The 21,201-nt window shown below is 47.3% G+C and overlaps 1 protein-coding gene across 1 annotated transcript in view; it reads left to right on the forward strand.

The window, feature by feature from the left end:
- Sdk1 (sidekick cell adhesion molecule 1) overlaps nt 1–21,201 on the forward strand; it is a 622,567-nt gene that overhangs the window by 469,965 nt on the left and 131,401 nt on the right. Inside the window, exon 21 of the mRNA XM_026789743.1 lies at nt 2,390–2,511. Coding sequence (XP_026645544.1) covers nt 2,390–2,511 — 122 coding nt within the window. The remainder of the gene's footprint in view (nt 1–2,389; nt 2,512–21,201) is intronic.

Here is a 21,201-nt window from a genome sequence, read left to right on the forward strand (position 1 = left end):
CCCAAATACCGAATTCCCATAAAACTTATAGCACCCAAACCACAGATTCGAAATGTCGTTAGTACATTTGTAGCACCGGCTGTGGTGTGGGCACTGTCTGGTGTGTTAAAAATGGAGTCAGCACCAGGGAGACCATGCAAGCACATCTGGTGTGGCCTGGACACTGTCCATCCCTGCTAAGGAATGAGTACACTGACCTCTGAAGGTCTCTCTACATCTGCCATTACTGTCTCCAGGCTATATGTCTCTAGGAACTGCAGTGGGGAGACACAGAAGAGAAACGGAAGCATTTGCTCTGAGTGAGCCTCTGATGGTCGCCCTGAAGAGAGACTGTTGAGCTGCCTAAAGCCAGATCACCTGTAGCTAGCTAAGACACTCGGGAGCACCCACAGGATGAGCCTGCAGCGAGTCCTTCCGGGGAGCCGGCTTTGGTCTGCCAGGCTGGAGGTTTACATCCATTAGACGCTGAAGAGGCGTTTTAAGAATCCAGAGAGTGAAGGACTAGAAAGAGGAGTCACTTGTCCTTCGCTTTAAACATCTTCTGCGTCAAATTCATTAAGCCAGATGCAGAAGGACCCTTGAGGTCCTAGAGACCCTGCTTGTGACAATAGCAGGCTGTCACTATATTATTATCCTGCGGCAAGACCTGCCTTCAGATACCCCAGTTGTGCAAGCGGGGACAGTGCCTCTCAGAAACCTGAGGACAGCAAGCAGGCTTTCGTTCCTCCCTCTCTAATTCTTTCCTTCCTTCCTCTTCTCCCCTTTCCCTGTCTCCCCCTCCCCCCATCCCCACCTCCTTCTCTTTCTTTCCACCTCTTAGATCCTGGAGATAGAACCCTGAGCCTTGTGCATGCTAGGCAAGTGCTCTACCACAGAGCGACCCACCCCCATCTTGTTTTTGTCTTTGTTTGTTTGTTTGTTTGTTTGTTTTGTTCCATTCATTTATTTTAATTTTCTGACACAAGATTTCCTGGATCCCAGGCTAGCCTCAAACTTCCAGTGTAGCCGAGGATAGTCCAAACTTCTGATCCTTCTGCCTCCATCTCCTCAGTACTGGATCTACAGAGGTATACTGCCGTGCCTGGCTTTATGCAGTGCTGGGGATCCAGGGCTTTGTGGGTGGACACAGCTTGCTGAGGTATACCTCCAGTCCTTTGTCTTGCCTTTTTAAGGTAGTTTTTGTTGGCATTATTTTTCTTTTCTCCCTTTAACCCATTCTCTTACTCTTGGGAATTTCTCATTTTAAACACTTGGTTGAACTTGCAGGGAAGTCTGTGTTATTCTTTCGGTCCCTGCCCTAGCCATGCCCACTCCTTTTTAACCTCTGACCTCGCCTGCCATCGCTCTCTCTTCCTGTTTTCTCTCTCCCGGTGTACACACAGGGCTTTGCCTCTCTCCTCTCTCTCTCTCTCTCTCTCTCTCTCTCTCTCTCTCTCTCTCTCTCTCTCTCTCTCTCAATAAATACCTATGCCTATCTTTTGTGTCTATGTATCTGTTACCCGCTGCCACCGCCTGCCCCGGGGACCGACAACCGTCTCTTCGGGGCTAGCAGCTGCTTTTATGGCTACTTTTCTGTGTCCATGGGTCTGCTCACAGCTGCCGCGCATTGGGAATTCTGCCGGTGGCTTCCCGCTGATGGGATCTTTGCCATCACTCGGGTGCTGGACTCTGGGGCCGGCATCCGGCACCACTGGTAACCTGCCGGAGCCTCCCGCTGGTGGGAAGCTGTAGCTGCTTTTCTCATGGCAGGCTCCGTCAGCCCGCGCAGGGATCGTTTCTAGGAATAAGAGCCTGGCCTCCCAGAGAGCAGTCCAGCAGGTTCTCTCTGTATGAGTGGCCCTCAGCCCAGGAAAGCTCAGATGGCAGGCTCACCTTTCACCTATGGCGTTCCCAGAACAACTGAGTCCAGGAAAGAGTCCTGCACTGTCACCTGCTCTTGGTTGTCTTGGAAACCACAACTAAAACCTACAGATTTCCATCCCCTCCTCAACCCCGACTCCCGGGGCATCACGGGAGCAGGGAAAAGAAGTTAGACAGTCCTTTCTTGGTACTGGGGCAGGAGCCTGGAGGATGTAATCACGTTCCCTTGTCTTTCTTTGCACAACAAGCACCTATTAATTATCTGCTCTCTGTAGAGATGAATAAGACAGGAGTCTCCTAATGCCACTTCAGATGGCCTGGGGCGCAGCGGGTGACCCTGTTAGAGGAAGGATCCAGCTGTGAGGCCTTGCTGAGGGGAGCTGCACTGCTTCTCGCTTTCCGGCTTGGTAAACAAGGGCCTTTTGCAATGAAGAGCCATTATGAAGCCGTTTCCTCTCTTACAGGCTTGGCACCCACCCTAAGCTGGGACACAAGTTAACCCTCTTCCTGACTTTCTCACCCCCTCTAGACCTTCCTGGTGCTCCATCCAACCTGGTCATTTCCAACATCAGCCCTCGCTCAGCCACACTCCAGTTCCGACCCGGCTATGATGGGAAGACGGCCATCTGCAGGTGGATTGTGGAGGGGCAGGTAGGTGGCGACAAAATACCTGACCAGCAGCTTAAGGAGGAAGGAAGGCTCATTCTGGATAACAATGCAGCACTGTCCACAAAAGGCCAGGAAGTCACAGTGAGACAGTCCACAGTCAGGAAGCCAAGAGGAGTGATTGCTGATGCTCAGTGCATTTTCTCCTTTTCATTTAGTCCAGAACCCCAGTCCATGGATGGGGACACCCACATTCAGAGTGGGTCTTCCCACCTCTATTCTGGAAACCCCCTCACAGACATGGCCAAAGGTTTGTCTCCTAGATGATTCTAGGTGCTAACAAGTTGCCAATGTTAACTTCCACACCCTGGGAGCTAGGGATTCCCAATAGGCAGATGGTAAGGACCTGCCCTTGAGGGAGTGTTGATGGTCCCCCTAGAGAAAATCCAGGGTGGCTAAAAGGGAGTGTGCATGGAGGGGAAGAGCAGAGACAGGAATGAAATTAGACACTGAAGACAGGGTCGGCAAAGATGAGAAAATCAGGGCCCTATCAGGTGGCCCGAAGTGAAAATAAAGGAGGAAACTCAAGGCTGGTCCAGCATGGTACCCCAAGTTAGATAGCAATTGACTGACTTTTAAATTCTACTTCACAGTTAACTGGCTACCAGACTGGTACAGCTTGTTTGGCATAGAGCATCATGGGTACAGCTGCCTTTCTAGAGCAGGCTTAGTCTCCAGGTGCTGTTCAGGGCATGGGGGATTTAGTGGTAGCTTGTGCTGTGGAAGAAACCATTCTATCCGCGGGTGGCAGGATCTCCTGCCTCAGGGTATGTCTGGAGACAGCATAGAGTGTTAGGAAGTGATGGGAAAATCTAGCATATATATCCAAGGATGGGCCAAGGAAAAGATTCAATGTAGTGTCAGGGGCTATAATAAACATGGGTGGGCTTGGGCATCTAGGATGGCTATATGTAAATAGGATCTTCTGGTGTGGATGGATACCACACATTCCACCAACTCCATGTTCTGATAAAAGAGGAAAAGATGAAGAGCCAAACTGTGAGCAGTGAGTGGTGATGCTTAGAAGTACTTCCTGTGTAATTAGATCCTGGTGACTCATCACTGTTCTCGCACTGGGCTGCAGGAGTCTCTCCTGGTTACTGGCTATGAATTGGAAAGCAAATCCTATACATACACGCACAAAAGTTTCACCAAGCCCATAGAATCCCCACAGTGTAAACTAATTCGATGGGAGCTAACCATCCCTGGGGCTGAGACTATTGACTTAAGAAAAATAAGAGTATATCTGTATTTTATGCCTAATCAAAAAAATAAAAACAGTGAATGAAACAAAAAAAAAGTTGGAAACAGACTTTGAAACTTTAAGAAGAAAAATGTCTATGGAAAACTGTCTCGATGTTTATTGGTCCTGGTTGCTGAGCAAGCTCCACGTGGACTGAAGTATCAAGCACACCTGTTGCTCCCAGATGCATTCTCACACTCCTTACAGTCCCCCTCATCCACTGGCAGTCACTTGTCTTCTCTCTGTCACTATAGATTACATCTCTTTTTTTTTCTTCAAAAAGTCTTCTGCCCTTTTTCCCAGTGCCATGTCCTATTGACAACACCTAGACACTGGAGAGGTTCTTGCAAGATTCCTTCTAGTCATACCACTTAACACTCCTCTGTCCCTCTCTGTCCTTTGAACCAGAAGTTCATCACAAAAACTTGATGAAATGTGCTTTCACTTTTGTATCACCCTCTCTTGTTCCTGCATCCTCAGCATATCCTGGGTTCTCTGAGCATGTTGAGATAGATAAAGAGCATGAACTTATGCTAAATAAAGCAGCAGGAGGGAATGAACTCCCTGATTCCTGATCCCTACTCCATCAGTTCCACGTCAGTGCTTTCTCTCTTCATCCATGCATGCTCTTTCACCTGAACTGTTTTGTTTTGTTTTGTTTAACGTTCAGAGTGGAAATTTTTCCATTCTCTCAACTTTTACTCATTCTGTCTCTGGAACTTTGAAGGAAAGCCCTTACCCTAATCCCTCACATTGTTTGGGAACTCTCAAAGCCAAGAAGGCAGAAAACACTCATTTATAAATTATCAAAATAAGGCACTGCCTCCTTCTACTAGTGTTAAACAGATCTACTTTCTCTTTTTTTGTCTCTTTCCTAATATTGCAACAATTGTGAAAGCATATGCTTTTATATTCAGTGTATTCCAGGCATCTGTACTCATTGCTCTATGTTAGTCATATGTATGTGTCTGTGTGTCTGTATGTGTATGCCATGGTGCACACATGGAAGTTAGAGGACAGTTTCAGGTCTTGGTCCTCTCCTTCATTTTGTGTGAGACAGATTCTTTTGCCTGCTGTGTACACCAGGTGAGCCCCTAAACTTCTTCTGCCTCTTATCTGTCCATGGGAACACAGGGATTATGGACATATGCTACCATGTCCAGCTTTATGTAGGTCCTAGGGATTCAAACTAAGGTCCTTGTGCTTGTGTGGTGAGCCCTTCACTCACAGAGGTATCAATCTCCTTTGCCCCCATTGTTATTCTTTGAGCCCTAAATCCACCCATCTTTATCCCTTCATGTTTTAGATTTCTTGACATGAGAAGATTTGATTTTCTGGTGTACATAATGCCCCAGGACATGGTGCCTTCCTGGTCCAAGCTCATATGAGCTGTTTATACATGAGCCTGGCTTTTAAATAGAGCTGAGTAACATTTGAAGATCACAACCTGAGCATCAAAAGCTTGGGGAGCTCATTGCTACCATCTGGTCATTGCTTCTGAACCTTTCTGGTCAGGAGAGGAAATACACTAAACATTTTTGTTAGAGTTACTTATTTCATGTTCATGAGTGTTTTGCCTGTATACACATTTATGTACCATACATGTGCCTGGTATTCAGGAAGGCCAGAAGAGGGTGTCAGGTTCACTAGAACTGGAGTTGGAGATGGTTGTGAGACCCCATTGTGTATCCTGGAAATTGAACCTGTGTCCTCTGGAAGAGCAGCTAGTGCTCTTAGCCACTGAACCATCTCTCAGCCCCAGGAAACATGTATGTTTTTTAACACCATAAGGTCATAGTGATATTTTCAATTCAAATCAAATACCATTATCCTTAAATTCATATCTTATAGTAAATTTGCCTTATATGCATTTTTCAGAAACCCCAGTGTCCTTATTTTCTTTACCTGACTATTATATTGAATATAAACCTGTGATTCCAACAGCGTAATCAACATGACCACTGAATGCAGCATAAGGGTTTATCCTTAGGTTTAATTCTCTCCTGTGTTCACAGCCAAAATGCTGAGCTTAAAAAAAAAATCACCCAACAGTATTCTTTTTATCCATGCTTTCATCACCAATTTGTATATAACTAGACACATTCATTTCAGTTGTTGTGTTCTTTTGCCTTGCTTATTAGCAGTTACATTCTGAAAAAAAAAAAATCACTTCACCTGAGAGAAATCGCTAGGGCTTTTTAAGTTTATTTTCACTTTGTAACTATTTACACTATTGCAGAGTCAAAGCTATAGAAAAATGATGTGCTGGGAAGTCTAGGTTCCCTGCCTGTTACTGCATCTTGTGGATAATTATGCCTACTTGAATCAGTACATTGTATATGTATTGATGTGTGTGCAGGTGCACATGCGTGTACAATGCACACATACATGCATTCCTGTAGAAGCCATAGGTCAAACTCAGCTCTTGTTCCTCGGGTACTGTTCACCTGGTTTTGGAGACGGAGTCTTTTATGCATTCGGGGTTCACTGAGCAGTCCAGGCTAATGGCCAGCTACTCCCAGGGGTCTTCTTGTCTCTAACTCCTAAGCACTGGGATTGCAAGTCAGTAGTATCAGACATGCCTAGGTTAAAAAAAAAAAAACCCAACAACTTAGGTTCTATGGGTCAAACACTTTATTGAATGAACTATCTTTCCTATCTCCCGAGCTCTCTGCCCTTCTCTTTGACAACAAAAACAAACCTCCATATTTGTATTACTGTCCTTATGTGGAATGTGGCCTTCTGCACTCACTGCCCTCGTGATAAAGTAGCTAGTCCACACCTGTACATTTCCTGTCTGCTCCCCCATCTCCCCAGCCTTCACCTGCTATGGTTGTGTAGCCTCTTCTCCATGTCGGGCCTGTGTTTTCTACCACTGCCATCAACAAGCTGCCAAACACAGAGTGCTTACCCAACACGAACATGCTATTAGAGATCAGTTCGTTGCAAGTCTAGTGTGGGTTTTATAGCTAAAGCATGGTGCCCGTAGCACAGCGTCCCCTCTGGAGACTCTGGAGAGGAGCTGAATTCTGTGATATAGGTAAAAATCAGTTCCATGTTGGGAACCCAAGGTTTGGTGTGTAGGAAGCTACCTATCAGCAGGACTATTCTAGCTACTGAAGGTCACCTTGTCGGGTGTCTCAGAGTTCCTTTCCATTTTCAAAGTCAGTCATAGCAAGTGGGTCTTCTTCAGACTGGGATTCTCCTTCTGCCTTGGTCTCATCTCAAGGACACTATTCCACTTCTAAGTACCCCTGTGGTGACTTTGGACCAAATAATCTTGTTCTTTTAGTGGGTTTAGCCTTGTTGCCCTCAGCCTAGAGCCCTATGCGATGTGAGGCGCCCTGTGCATGGGTTCCAGAAGTGAAAGGGAATGAAGAATCAAGACCAGGGTTAGGAAGGGATTCTTCTACCAAGAAATTGGTCTTAACATTTTGTCTTTGTGCTGCTATGTATCTTCAAATTAGACCCCAGGCATGAGGCTGCTGGGTGTAGTCAGATTTTTCTCTGGGCTGCCAGATCACAGACAATGATATGGTGAGTTATTAATTACAAGAGCTTGGCCTTAGCCTAGACTTGATACTAACTAGTTCTTATAACTTTAGTTAACCCATATATTTTAATCTACATTCTTCCACAAGGCTTGTCACCTCATCTCCATACTGTTTATCCTGATTCCTCCATGTTTGTCTAGAGACTCTTACCTTTTTTCTTTCCAGAGTTTTCTCTCTGTTTGGAAGTCCCACCTATACCTCCTGCCTAGCTATTGGCCATTCAGCTTTTTATTACACCAATCACAGCAAATACACCTTCACACAGTATAAAATATCCTACAACAGCTAGATCAAACAGTAACTGCATGCTAACCCTTCCCAGAAGCTGCCAGATGTCTCTTCTATAGGTCTGCACAGGGCATTTTCATCAGAACCACATATGTAGAATGAGGTAATGTCCAATTAAGTCCAACCTCTGAGTCTTCTCTGGCATGTTTTTTGATAGGAAGCAAGGCTTTTCCAATTTGTGTGTTCTGAAGAAGCTCCACCCAATTTTCTGCCCCCACTTCTATTTTCATATGCATTTAGATGTATTTTTGAGCTTTACCTTCCTTCTCTTCTTCCTTCTGTTCTTCCTTTTGTCCTTCCCTCATTTTCTTCTTCCTTCCTCTCTTCTTTCCATTTATCCATCTTTATTCCTTTTTTAAAATATTTACTTCTTGGATATCTAAGAAATTGTGCATAGTAGGCAGGTGCTCTACCACTGAGCCACACCCCAGCCCCTCACTGGGAGATTTTAGGCAGGTGCTCTACCACTGAGCCATACCCCAGTCCCTCACTGGGGGATTCTAGGGAGGTGCACTGCCATTGAACTCTGTTTCTGTGCCTCTTCACTGTCTATTTTGGTACAGATTCTCAGTAAGCTTTCCAGTTTGGTCTTGAACTTGTGATCCTTTCTCTGTCTCCTTAGTAGCAGGAATTACAGGTTTATAACACCAGGTCTGGTACTAGTCACGCTATGCCTACCATGTTCCCAGCACTTCAGTCCCATGTAGTTTTTCCAACTGAAGACAGTGACACTCACTGTCTCTGGCCCTGGGTTGGTACTTGCTTAGATTTTGTGGTGCATCTGCCACTCTCTTTCCTGGTCATTTCTACCCCAAGTCTTTCCTCCTGGTTCAATTTCCTTTTCCTTCGATTACATCTCTTAGCTGTTCTCTGGGTTGCAACACGGTGAATGTTAACTTCTCCCATGGTACGACTGGGTAATCTAGAAAGATCTTTACTTTAGTGCCTTCCTCTGAATGGCAGTTTAGCACTGTAAGTGCAGGAACTAAAGGTCTGGAGATAATAGCCCGCTTTCTCCTCATTCTTATTGTTGACGTTGAAGTTCACCTCATACCCTATCTTACTTTGCCAGTAATCTAGTTTCTTAGGGATCTCTTGTATTCTGCAGCTTAACTATAATACATCAGGTCTAGGAGGATGTTGTGAAATATTACTCTGTATAAAGATGTGTCACATTTGATTATGTTGCAGAATATTACTTTAACTACGTAAAGGTGTGTTACATTGTTTATGCTGCATTTGCTTAACCATGTAAAGATGTGTTACATTTGCTGATGCTGCACTGTTTTAACAATGCAATGATGTGTTGCTTTGCCTGCCTAAGGTACCTGATTGGTCTAATAAAAAGCTTAATGATCAATAGCTAGTCAGTAGAGGGATAGGCAGGGCTGATGGACAGAGAGAATAAACAGGAGGAAGGAAGGGAGAGAGGGGAGAGAGAACGAGGGAGAGAGGGAGACACCAGACAGACAGACATGGAGTAAGACATATAGAATGAAAGAAAAGTAAAAAGCCCCGGGGCAAAACGTAGATGAAGAGAAACAGGTTCAATTCAGTTATAAGAGCTAGTTATAAGATAAGGCCAGACATTCACAATTGACAAGTCTCCTTGTCTTGATCTGGTTGACAATCCAAGAAAGCCTGCTACAGAAGGATCTTTTGTTATTTTTTCATGTGTATGCATAATATATGTGCATCTGTATGGTGTACATGTGGGTATGGGAGCCAGAGACTTACACCAGATATCTTTTGGATTGTTCTCCACTTTCTGTATCAAGGCAGGGTCTCTCACTAATCCAACTAGATTTGCTAGCTAACTTGCCCCAAGTATCCCCCCTTTCCATCTCCTGAGTGCTGGGATTATACTGGGGCCCCATGCCCATCAGGATTTCATGTGAGTGCTGGGACTCAGTCTCTGGTCCTCACATTTGCACAGCCCAGGGCTGCTTCTGAAGTCGGGGTGTATCAGACACTTTGAGTCTAAAACTTCATTTGCTCTGGCAAATTCTTTGTCACGGTCTGTTTGGATGCAGCCTCTCCACTGTCTGTTGTCTCTTGCTGGGACTCCTGGTGGATGTAAGAAATTGCTTCTCTCTTTATCCTCCTGGTCGCTCGGCATCCACTTCCTATTTCTCTTGTCTTATCTCTCTGTGCTCCTCTCTAAATAATGTCCTCAGAAGTAGTTTCCAGTAAATTAATTCCCTGTTGACCCCTATCTCATCGGCCCTTTTGTCTGTTCGGAAGTTTTCAATCTCAGTGACAGATATTTACATCTTATATAGCTCTATTGCTTCTTCATCTCTGCCTTTTAAAAATAGATAGCAATAGTGACGTATTCTGTCCTTAATGTTACAGTTTATTCCGTGTGTGTGTGTGTGTGTGTGTGTGTGTGCGTGTGTGTGTGTGTGTGCGTGTGTGTGTGCTTATGCACATTTGTATGGCAGCCTGAGGTCAAATCTGGGTACCATTTTTCAGGACACTGTCCATTTTGGTTTGGTTATTTGTTTGGAGACCGGATTTCTCACTGGCCTGGATTAATCTGGACAGGTTGGCCCTCAACTCCCAGGCATTCTCCTGTCTCTGCCTTCCCCCTGCTGGGAGAACAAGCATGCACCATCACATCTGGCTTCTTAAGAGGGTTCTGGGGATCAAGCAAGAGCCTTACCTACTGAGCCATGTCCCCAGTTGACTCTCCTTATTCTGTTTGTTTTAGGTTTTGGTCATGTCATTGCTTTAAAAGGTTCTCTCTCTGAGAGCCCAGACTAGCCTTGAACTCATGATCTTCCTGCCTCAGCCTCTCCAGCATGGAGATGACAGTTTCACTACCACCCAGCTACAGTTCATTCTCGTGTGCCTTTCTATGTCTTAGGGATTTGGGTTTTGTTTGTTTGCTTGCTTGCTTTTCCATATTGGTTAGGTTTTCCCACACTTGGTGATTTAGTGGTAGCGTTTTCACATCTCTCCCCCAAATCACCATTTGATATTCTCTTTCTCTAGACCAGTGGTTCTCAACCTTCCTAATGCTGTGACCCTTGGATACAATTCCTCATGTTGGGGTGACCCCAACTATAAAATTGTTTTCATTGATACTTCATAACTCTAATTTTTCTACTGTTCGGAATCGTAATGTAAATATCAGTGTTTTCCAATGGTCTTTGGTGACCTCTATGAAAGAGTCTTTCTATCAAAGAAAGGGGGTTGAAAACCTTTGCTCTAGACCCCAAAAGTGGGGCACTCATGGGGAGATGCTTATCTTCTTTTTGTTCTCCTCTCCCCCCCCCCAACACACACAAGTACAGGCCTGGGGAGGAAGAGAAGCAGACTCCATGTTTATAGTGAGTACTGCATTAGTTCCCCTTTCCAGCAGCCAGAGGCCCTTTTTCTTCTTTCACCTCAGTTTTGCTTGCAGAATGTGAAGGGGCAGACTGGACCCTTTTGCTCATCTCGGTGGTGCAAAGGCCCTGTGGTTCACCTCCCTGGACCTTGTTCCAGCCATTGATTGCTAAGAGAGACCCTCCCCCAGAGCAGCCACACTTCTGGTTTCCCGAGTTGAGCGGCTGTAACAGGCTGACTGCCGTTCCTACCCAGCTCCTCCGTGGCTTCTGGTTTGTAGGGTCCTTCAGCCTGCTGTAGTGCAGGAACTGAAATACCCGTTAGTCACGTTCCATCCACAAAACTTCAGTCTGAAAGTTGAAGCCTCAGAATGGCCAGCAGTTCCTTCCCCCTCAGGCCAGGTCCCTGAGCTCTCTGTGTTTGTGTTCTCAGCCAGATTAGTTCGGAATCCCAGGGGGCAGGCTTGTAAAAGCACCTTCGGGATCTTTCGGGTCCACTGAGGTCAAGAGAAGTTAGAAGGAGGCTGCTGCAAGTCTCATCCTTGGTGTTTGAAACCCTGAACAACTGCCAGAGGGCGGGATGTGCACATGACTGTGGCATCTTTCCCCAGCTGGATCTTTGTGTCACACAAAAGCAACAGCATTTTCTTTAAGTGTCTGGATGGGCTCCACCAGCAGAGTGCTGAGGAGGGAGGGACATGGGGGGGTCTCACTATAGTGCAGAAAACTGGGGTTCCTCTCACAGCCTCTCCAAAGGAGATGGGGTGTGGAATGTTCTAGAAGTCTTTGTTTTCACTGCCATGACTTATTATCACAAGGCCATGCTTCCTGGGAGCCTCCAGAGCAAATTTGCAGCAGCAGCTTCTGGAAAGCTTCCCAGGAAAGAGTGGGAGGTGAGTTCAGCTCCTCTGAAGGCAATGGAGGGGGCTATGACCCTGCCCAGGCTGCCTGAGTGTTAATGGAGTTGTGAGGCCACAGTCTGGGCCTGGGCAGCCCTAACAAGTTAGGCTTGCACCCTTTCTCAACTAAAGAGACAGAAAGAGTGAAGAGAGAAAGACAGGGGTGGGGGAGATTCAATGGGGACATATTAGGAATAAAGAGATTCAGTCCCCCCCCCCCCAGTTCATCTCTGAGGTTCTGACATGGGGTTTGGATTATAAATGAGGGCAAGAGATCCACATAGCTAGGCAATCCCAGTCAGCATGGTCAGGGCCCCCAGCCTCTCCTGCAAGGAGATCTGAATAGTTGTCAGAATGTATAAAACCTCTTTCTGGGAGACAAGCTCCCTGTCAGGCTGGCCCAGGCTTCCACCTTTTACTTCTCCCAGCAAAGGACTCCTGAGGAAATTTCAATTCCTTGGAAGCCTGTAGTCAATCACAGAAACTTATTATTAATTATGAAAGCTCAGCCAATAGCTTAGGCTTGTTTCTAACTGGCTCTTATAACTGATAACTTAAATGAACCCATTTCTATTCATCTATGATCTGCCTCATGGCTTTATTACCTCATCTCCATACTGCCCATCCTGCTTGCTCTGTGTCTCCTGGTGTCTCCACCTTCTTCTTCCCAGCATCCTCTGTGACTAGAAATTCTGCCTAGCTGTTGGCCATTCAGCTTTTTATTAAACCAATCAGAGTGACACATCTTCACAGTATACAAAAAGATTATTCCACAACAGAAACCGTTGTTTTAATAGTCAGATAGACAAAGGGAGGGGCACAGGTATCTCTTTAGAATCTCTCTTTCTCTGTCTCTGTGTGCATGCTCACATGTCTCTGTGTGTGTGCATGCTCACATGTGGTGTGTGCGTGCTCACATGTGGTGTGTACATTTGTATATGTCCCATGTAGGCACACGCAGGGGCCGGAGGTTAACGTTGGAAGTCTTCCTTAGTTATTTCAGTGTTTTCAGGGGCAAGGTCTCTGGACCCAGGGCTTGCCATTTCAGCTAGACTGACTAGCTAGCGATTGCTGGGGATCTGCCTGTTTCCGCCTCCCCAGCACTGAGGTCACAGGGGCACACTGCCACACCCGGCTTCTTTCACATGGGTTTCTGTGGATCTCCATGTTCGCCCAGCAGGCACGTTACCCACTAAGCCATTTCCCAGCACCCTTCTTTAGAACATCTTCATTTTTGCTGAAGGACAACATGAGGGACAGGTGTGGCTCTTAGAGGAGACCCAGCCTGCGGGATGCCTCAGCCCCTGCAGAAGACAAGAAGAGACATTACAGCAGCGAAGGTCTGACGCTCCAATCCAGCGCCCTGCCCAACCTGTCCATCTTTCCAACGAAGACCCAGAGTTAAATCACTGGCCCAGGGTCACACTGTGAGCATCCACAGAAAGCTTGGAAGGTGGAGGATGAGGACAGCACCTGGAGCTGAGAATGAGACGGGCTTGCTGTCGTTCTCTTTCTCTGGACGGGCCGTGAGCTGGCAGGCATGTGCTGGGAGTGTGGGTTGATCACAGTGGCACCTGCTGAGCCTACAGTGCACAGAGCATCCCCTTGCCCATCACTGGCCTCCACACAAGGCAGTTCTGCCTTTTGGAAGAGAAGCCATTCATTTATTACCCAGAGCTGGAGCAAGCTCACCAAGGGGCAGGAGTAGGTCTTGCTGGCAGTGGGATGTGTTTGCCTGAAGATGGCTATTCATGCTCTCACCCTTCCAAACACACCAGCTCCTGAGATGACCTTGTGATCATTTAGTAAATGGCTGAAAACCAAGTCAAGATGGCCAACCTAGAGAGAAGGAGTCCACAGTGTGAAAGCGGGGGTGAGTGTAGAAAGGTTTGCCAAGGCCTGGGGAAGACAGCCTGGTCTGGAAAGCGCTTGCCTTACAAGTATGAGAACCTGAGTTTCATCTCCCTGGACCCATGCTTGTCTTTTTATTTAAAGTTAGATATGAGGTACAAGTTTGTAATCTCAGTGCTGGAGACATTTAGAGTCCTGGGGTTTGTTGGCTACGAGCCTAGCCTACTTGGTGAGTTCCGGGCCAGTGAGACCCTATCTCAAAAACAACGAGGTGGACAGTTCCCAAGTAACAACAACCAGGTTTACCACTTGCCTTCACTTCTACATGCACACATGTGCATATTTTCCTGTACACACACATGCAAGGCATACACACCCATTTCACACACATGAACTAACACACACATATATGTATTAACACATACATGCATTAACATACACACACACACACACACACACACACACACACACACAAGACTTCCTAGGCTACTAGAGGAGCATGGAGGGAGGAGCAGGCCAAACTATCTGGGGCTGTGGAAGGCTCAAGAAGGGAATGACCCGGAGCTGAATGTCCAGGCTCCCTGGCCTCCCCCAAGCAGCAGCTAGGACTGAAGACCAGCACATCCTCCCAGGCCAGCGTGTGCAGTGCAACCTTCACTCCACTTCCATGCCTCCCACTTCCCAGTGCATCTTTGAATTAAGTTTCGCGTACGTTCGCGACTACTTTCTAAAACCGCGAACCAATGCTTTTGTTGCCATTATTTTTTGGTTTGTATGTGTGCATGCCTGCGAACGTGTTCACAAGTGCACAGGTGAGTGTGTACATATGTGCAAAAGACTAAAGGCCAGAGACAGCATCTGGTGTCTTTCTCTACCACATTTCTCCTCATTTTTTGAGATCGGGTCTCTCCCTCAGTCTGGAGCTTGCTAATTAGGGTCGGCTGGCTGGCCGGGGAGCCTTAGGCATCCACTTAGGGATGGATCCTCCTTAGGATCCTCCATTTCCCCGTGCTGGGACCACAACCATGTGCCACCGTGTCCTGCTTCCTTTTATGTCTGTTTTTGGGATTAGACTCAGGTCTTCTCATGTTCACAGGAATCCCCTTACTCGTAACCATTTCCCCAGCCCCACACACTGAGGTTTTTGACTTCAGTTATCCTCCGTGAATTATGGGATGAAAGATGCTTGCTGTTGGAAAAGCCCCTTATAAGGCCCTTGTAGTGTTGCTGCTCAGATATGGGTTTAAAAAGATAAAAAGCAGCAGCTTTGGTGGGTATTTCTGGTTCTGTAATGCGTTGCTTAATTAGTAACCTCTGGCTGCAGATGGAGCAAAACCGCTCTCCCCACATTTTCCCTGCAGTTGGCAGCGGTACCTGTTGTCCTTGGCCACCCTCTCCCCACCCCTTGCTTCCTTGCCCTCCCTCAGCCCCTGCTGCACACGGCCATTCGCTGCGCTCTAATAGCCAGAATTGCTGCCCGACTCCTGCGAAGGCTGCTTGGGGCAGGATTGTCGGTAATGAAGACGCTCTTGGTAACACTTTGGGTACAGACAAAACTGTTTCCGTTCTGAAAATGGAAAGCCCTGATGGGGTGGGGGAACCCACTAAGTGCTTATTTGTGCATAATAGTAGCCATTTTCTTTAAAAGGAGCTGTTTTAGAGAGTGTTATGGGCTAATAAAATAAAACACGAATCTGTTCCATGCTGGTCTCCTGGTAACTAAGAAACAGTGGAGATGGAGATATCGTGTGGCCCCAATGGCCTCGGAGGTGACACATACAGGTTGCCCAGAGTGTCATTAACCATTCCCATTGAAGTGACTCATGCCTGGGGGACACCAGGGCACGAGGAAATGCTGTGTCTTCCAGGTGTGCTCGGCAGGTTCCAGGAACTAGATTGGATGGAGGCTGATGGATGGAAGGCCACAGGTGGCACTTTGTGTTTCTGCATGCTGCTTTGGTTAAAGGACGCATCACTGGGTGTGTAGGGTTTTCCATTTACCTAACAAGCCATTTTATCTGAAGCCTCTCGCGATACATACACACTAGGGTGATTTCCAGGGCAAGCCTGGTCAACAGCTGAGCATGTGTGCCTCTATTAGAAGTTTCTGTTCCTAGGCAGGGCATTCCCTTCTGCCTTCTGTCTACACAGCCAGGAGACTGAAGGCCAGTGTGTGGCTGAGAGTTCCAACCTGGGCATCTCTCTTGTACCCTATGCTAGACTCTGTGGATCCTCTCCTGCTTCTAGCCACACTAGCTAAACACTTTCTAGGCCCAGGACTCAGACACCAGAGACAAGACAATAACCTTCCCAGCATCCATCAGAGGGTATAGAGACTCATGAAAGAAACAGATGCCAAGCCGTCTTGGCAAGGATCACCATGAGCAGAGGCTGCCATGGTTCTCATGTATATACAGACAGTCCCCAACTAATGATGATTCCCTGTGTATGTGTGGACAGCGCCAGCCTGCTATAGTTCAACTCATAATATCTCAGCTCCACTCAGCAACAAAAGCTGTTCTCTGTAGCGCACCATGTGGCCAGCCTTTTCTATATGGTTCTATATGGTAGTTCTGTGTTCCATCATGATCGAGTGGATATATATATACTAGTCAATACTTTACTATAAAATACTTTACTATAAAAATAGACTGCATTAAATGGCGTTGGCCAAGTGTAGGCCAGTGTAGGTGTTCTGAGCATGGTTAATGAGGGCCAAGCTAAGCTGTGATGCTCTATAGGTCAGGTGTATTCAGAACATTCTCCTTGTCCATTAATTTCTCTATGGGTTGGGGTTATGATGCCTAACCCCTTCTGAACTAACAGGCATTTTGGTTTGCTTGCTTACTTGCTTTCTCCCCCCCCCTCTCTCTCTCTCTCTGTGTGTGTGTGTGTGTGTGTGTGTGTGTGTGTGTGTGTGTGTGTGTGTGTGATACGGGAGCAGAAGCAGACTTGAGAGGTCTTTTTTGAGATGGTCTCTCGCTGAACCTGGAGCTCACCAGCTGGATAGACTGTCTGGCCAGCACCCTCCAGGGAACTGCCTCCCCACTTCTGGAGTTGCTGGCTGGCATGTGCTGTGACATCTAGCTTTGGACATGGGTTCTGTAGACCCGGAATCAGGTCCTCATGAGTTCCCAGCACACACTGTATTGACAGAACCATCTCTCCTGCCCAGTGTATCTGTTTGGGGGATGTTTTACTCTTTCAGAGTTGATGGAAGTTTAAAGACAGTGCACTGGGCAGCAAGGGCGCTTCAAGGCCCAGCGGTTCTCATGGCTCCACGTGCACGTTAATGTCCTGCACTTCTTCTCTTTATGGTCTTTGTGGAGGGTGTGTGTGGAGGCATGGCATGTATGTGACGGTCAGAAGACAGCCTCAGGCTTTGGTCCTGGCCTTCCATCTTGTTTGAGACAGAGTCTCTTGTTCATCACTGGTTTGTTGGTGTAGCAGGTCTAGAAATGTCTGGGAATTTGCTTTTCTTGCTATCCCATCTCCTCATTGTAGCACAGAGATTACAGGTACATGCTAACATAACCAGCTTTTATGCAAGTGCTGGGGATTTGAACTCACTTACACAGTAGGCACTTTACCCAAAATCCACCTCACCATCCCTTCTGTATTTCTGTCATGTGGTTACTGTCCTTGTCTTCTTGGAGGTGTTAGCTGGGTGAGACCAGGACCCTTGCCATCCAGGTGTTGGCCATGACCTCACACTGAGACATATGCCCAAGGCAAGTGCCAGGGAGCCCCTGCTGAGCCACAGATGGATCACATCACAAATGCCACCTGGGGACAGAGCAACCTCTCTGACAAAAGGAGAGCTCCTCCTTTAAGGAGGCACTTACATCTCTGGATAACTATCACTTTGAAGGTGACAGATTCCACGGGCCACACCCTCTCAGCTCCTCTTCAGGCTCTGCAAGATAGTATATCTGACCCCACCCAGACTACCTCTTCCCCACTGTGGATGATGTCTAGGCTACTGTGGGCCCTTAGAGAAGCCTCTGTCAGCATTGCAGTTGTAGCAAACCACCGCCAACACTGAATTCCTCTTTCCTAATAGGAAGAGTGACATTATTTTCCAGTTGTCTGGTACATGTACGGAGGAAAGCCATCAGTGGCTCTAATAGGCCCTTCAGCACTAGCCCAGTGATGGGCATACATCTGCAGAGGTGGTTCATCTTTGGCTCTAACATGTTGCCTCCCCCTCTGCAGTTGGGGTCTTTGGTGACTGGTGACGATGAAACACACAGATATTTCCAAATCTTTATTGTTTGTGTGATTGTCTGTAATGACACCTTTGCAATGACTTCTTGCCGTGCACCTTGGCTAGCAGAGCAAATCTGGAAGTCATGCAGAGTATGAACCTGGCCTTTCTGCTTGTTAATCTATCATCAGATCATTTCAGTTCCTATTATGGGGACTCTTGGAAACTGCTTAGTCTGTACAGTGCCTGCTGCACTAGGTTGAGGATCCCTGCACCCACAATAAAGCCCACTGGGTAGCACACTCCACTGGTCCCATTGCTGAAGAGGCAGAGGCTAGAGATCCCAAGGGCTTGTTGGCCCAGTCTAGCAGAATCAGGCAACTCCAGGTTCAGGCAGAGATGCTGGCTCAGAAATTAAGGTGGAGAATGGTAGAGGAGTCTTTGGCCTTCTCATCTGTGTGCACACGTACATATATGCACATCCACAAATAAATACAAGTATGTGCATACTACACATACACATCCCTAAACATACAAACATACACACCACATACACATTTCACTCATACAAACACCACACACACCACCCATAGAATATACATACATATACTACACATACCACACATAAACATACCACATATATGCATGCATAGCACATATGCACACTTACATACACACTGCACATTTCACCATCACCAGGGTCAGCATCCCCTGCCACTTTGAGGACCGTCCTGTGCCCTGATCCTGTCACACTGATTCTTTTGCTTTAGATCTGTCTAGGTGCTTCATTTTGCTGGTCGCTGGATCTTTCATTCATTTCCGTCATTCATCCCTTGCTGCTTTGCACCCAGAAAGCATTTAGTGAGCACCAACTGTTTGTAGATTTGATGGTTTATCAAATCTGTTGCTCATGCTGCAAAGCAGAGGACCAGGATGGCTGGGCTATTTCTGGTCCCGGGTGCCCAGCCACCATGCACACACTCCCTGCAGGAACTCGGAGGTTCTGTAGAGAAGACGACCATTCTCAGCAGGCCTGGACAGGGTGCACATGGGGAGATGTTGCTCGCAGAATCCGAGAAGGCGAGTGAGAGGTTGACTAGTTCTATCAGAGAAGGCTCCTGGAGGAGGTGAGGTTATGGTTAGGAACTGAGGGAGGCCTGCCCATATTACAGCAGGAAGAGGACATCCCAGGTGGGCAGGGGTGTGAGAGGAGAGGCTCAGAAGGAGGGAAGTGCCAGGCATCTCTCTCTCTCTCTCTCTCTCTCTCTCTCTCTCTCTCTCTCTCTCTCTCTCTTTCTGTGTGTGTGTGTGTGTGTGAGAGAGAGAGAGAGAGAGAGAGAGAGAGAGAGAGAGAGAGAGTTCATGTTCTGTGTGTGTCATCAAGTGCCCATGAATACACACAGGAAGAAATCGGGGCCCCCTTCCCTTCTCTGCTTTATTCCCTTGACACATGCTCTCTTGCTGAACTCGGAGCTCATCATTTTTTGTCAGGGTTGGCAGCCAGAAAGCCTCAGCGATCCTCCTGTCTCTGGTCCCCATCACTTAGGTGAGAGGGGCACGTATGGCCACACCAGTCTGTTGACGAGAGTGCTGGGGATCCAAACTCGGGTCTCATGCTTGCACAGCAAGCCTTAAGCCCACGATGTAGTTCTGGATGGCCTCAAACTTAGTAATTCTCCTACCTCAACCACCCCAGTGGGATGACAGGCATGCTCTAACATGCCCAGCTTCTTATCCTAGAACTGAAGGACCAGCAGATCTTGGGCTAAGCAGCACCGAAAGGGAACTTTATTTTTCCAGCATCTCTTTATCAGGAGTTGGAGGAGAGGGGCAAATGGGCCAGAGCCATCACTGTGGTTTCCAGGGAAGACAGCAGGTGAGACCAGGGAAGCAATGTAGGGACAGCGATGGTAGCATCTGTGGCGGTCTCTGCCCATAGTCTGGAGTTCGCAATGGCTGTAAAGTCATGAGCATCCAGGAACAACCATGTGACAGGTTTGAAGTCATGACTATTTCCCAGACAACCGAATTATGATGCATTCCTCACAGGACACGAGGCTGCCCAGCAGTAGCGGTGGCAGTTCCCACCACCCTAAGACCACAGTAGAGAATAACACCCTTCACCCCAGCAACCTGTGCAGCACAGCTGGACCGTCCTGTAGGTCAAGTAGACCCGGCATTTTGAGGTGCTAGCTTTCTGGCCACATCACTCACTTTGTCCTCAGAGGGGTTTCTGATCATGTTTTGGGGTAACTTTATCATCCTTGCTTTATGAAGAAGGCTGAGCATCTTGGCATCTCAGGGCAGCCTGCGAACTTCCATGCTGATATGTTTGGATGTGGAGTTCAAGCCCCTCCCATGGGGTCCTTGTTCCCTGTGGTGAAGCAGAGGTCTTTGTCAACATTCTCTGGATTTAGAGGCAGTACCATAAACCCTCTGTGTCTGGGGAGGCCTCCTTGTTGCTATTAGTCTTTGAGAGCAGCAGACCTGGTGGGAAAAGCATCTCTGGTAGCTATGCAGGGCCCACCTCTGTGCAAATAAACACAAGCCAGTCATAGGGCCAAGATGGCAGAGATATAGGGGCATTCAAGTCTTTCCCTTTGTCTGTACTGCTGGGGCTCAGCACCAGAGGCCCCTGACTCCAAAACCCAGGAAGTGGTCTATGTAGGGAAGACTGGAAAACGTCTCCTCCTGGAGAGGGGATTCTTAGGAGAGCTGCACCCCTAAGGGGAGAAAAAGGAGGAGCGGGAGACCATTTCATCAGGGACACTGCGAATAATGGTGGATAGATTACCTCACAAGTAGGTGACATGCGACAGCTGCTATGGACCTGATGTGTGTTTATTACAAATGCATATATTGACGCCTTCCCTCAAAGAGTCCTATTAGGAGTGGGACTGTTGCAGCAGAATTAGGACACAAGGGTGGAGCCCCTTCGAATGAAGTTAGTGCCCTTATTAAAAGGGTTAGGATGTGGCTCAGTGGTAGAGAACCTGTCTCTAAAAACAAGGTGGGATCATGTAGGAAGACAGCTCAGCAGTTAAGAGCGCTTGTTACTCCTTCAGAGAACCCAGTTTCTGTTCCCAGCACCCACATAGCAGCTCCCAATCATCTGTAGCTTCAATTCCATAGGATCCAATGCGCCCCCTGTCACCTCCACAGGAACCAGGCACACAAACAGTGCTCATGCATGGAAAACTCTGAAACATAGAAAATAAGTAAATCTACAAAAAGGAAGGAAAAGAGGAAGGAAGGAAGGAAGGAAGGAAGGAAGGAAGGAAGGAAGGAGGGAGGGAGGGAG

Source organism: Microtus ochrogaster, unplaced genomic scaffold, assembly GCF_000317375.1.
Source record: "Microtus ochrogaster isolate Prairie Vole_2 unplaced genomic scaffold, MicOch1.0 UNK27, whole genome shotgun sequence".
Lineage (NCBI taxonomy): Eukaryota > Metazoa > Chordata > Mammalia > Rodentia > Cricetidae > Microtus > Microtus ochrogaster.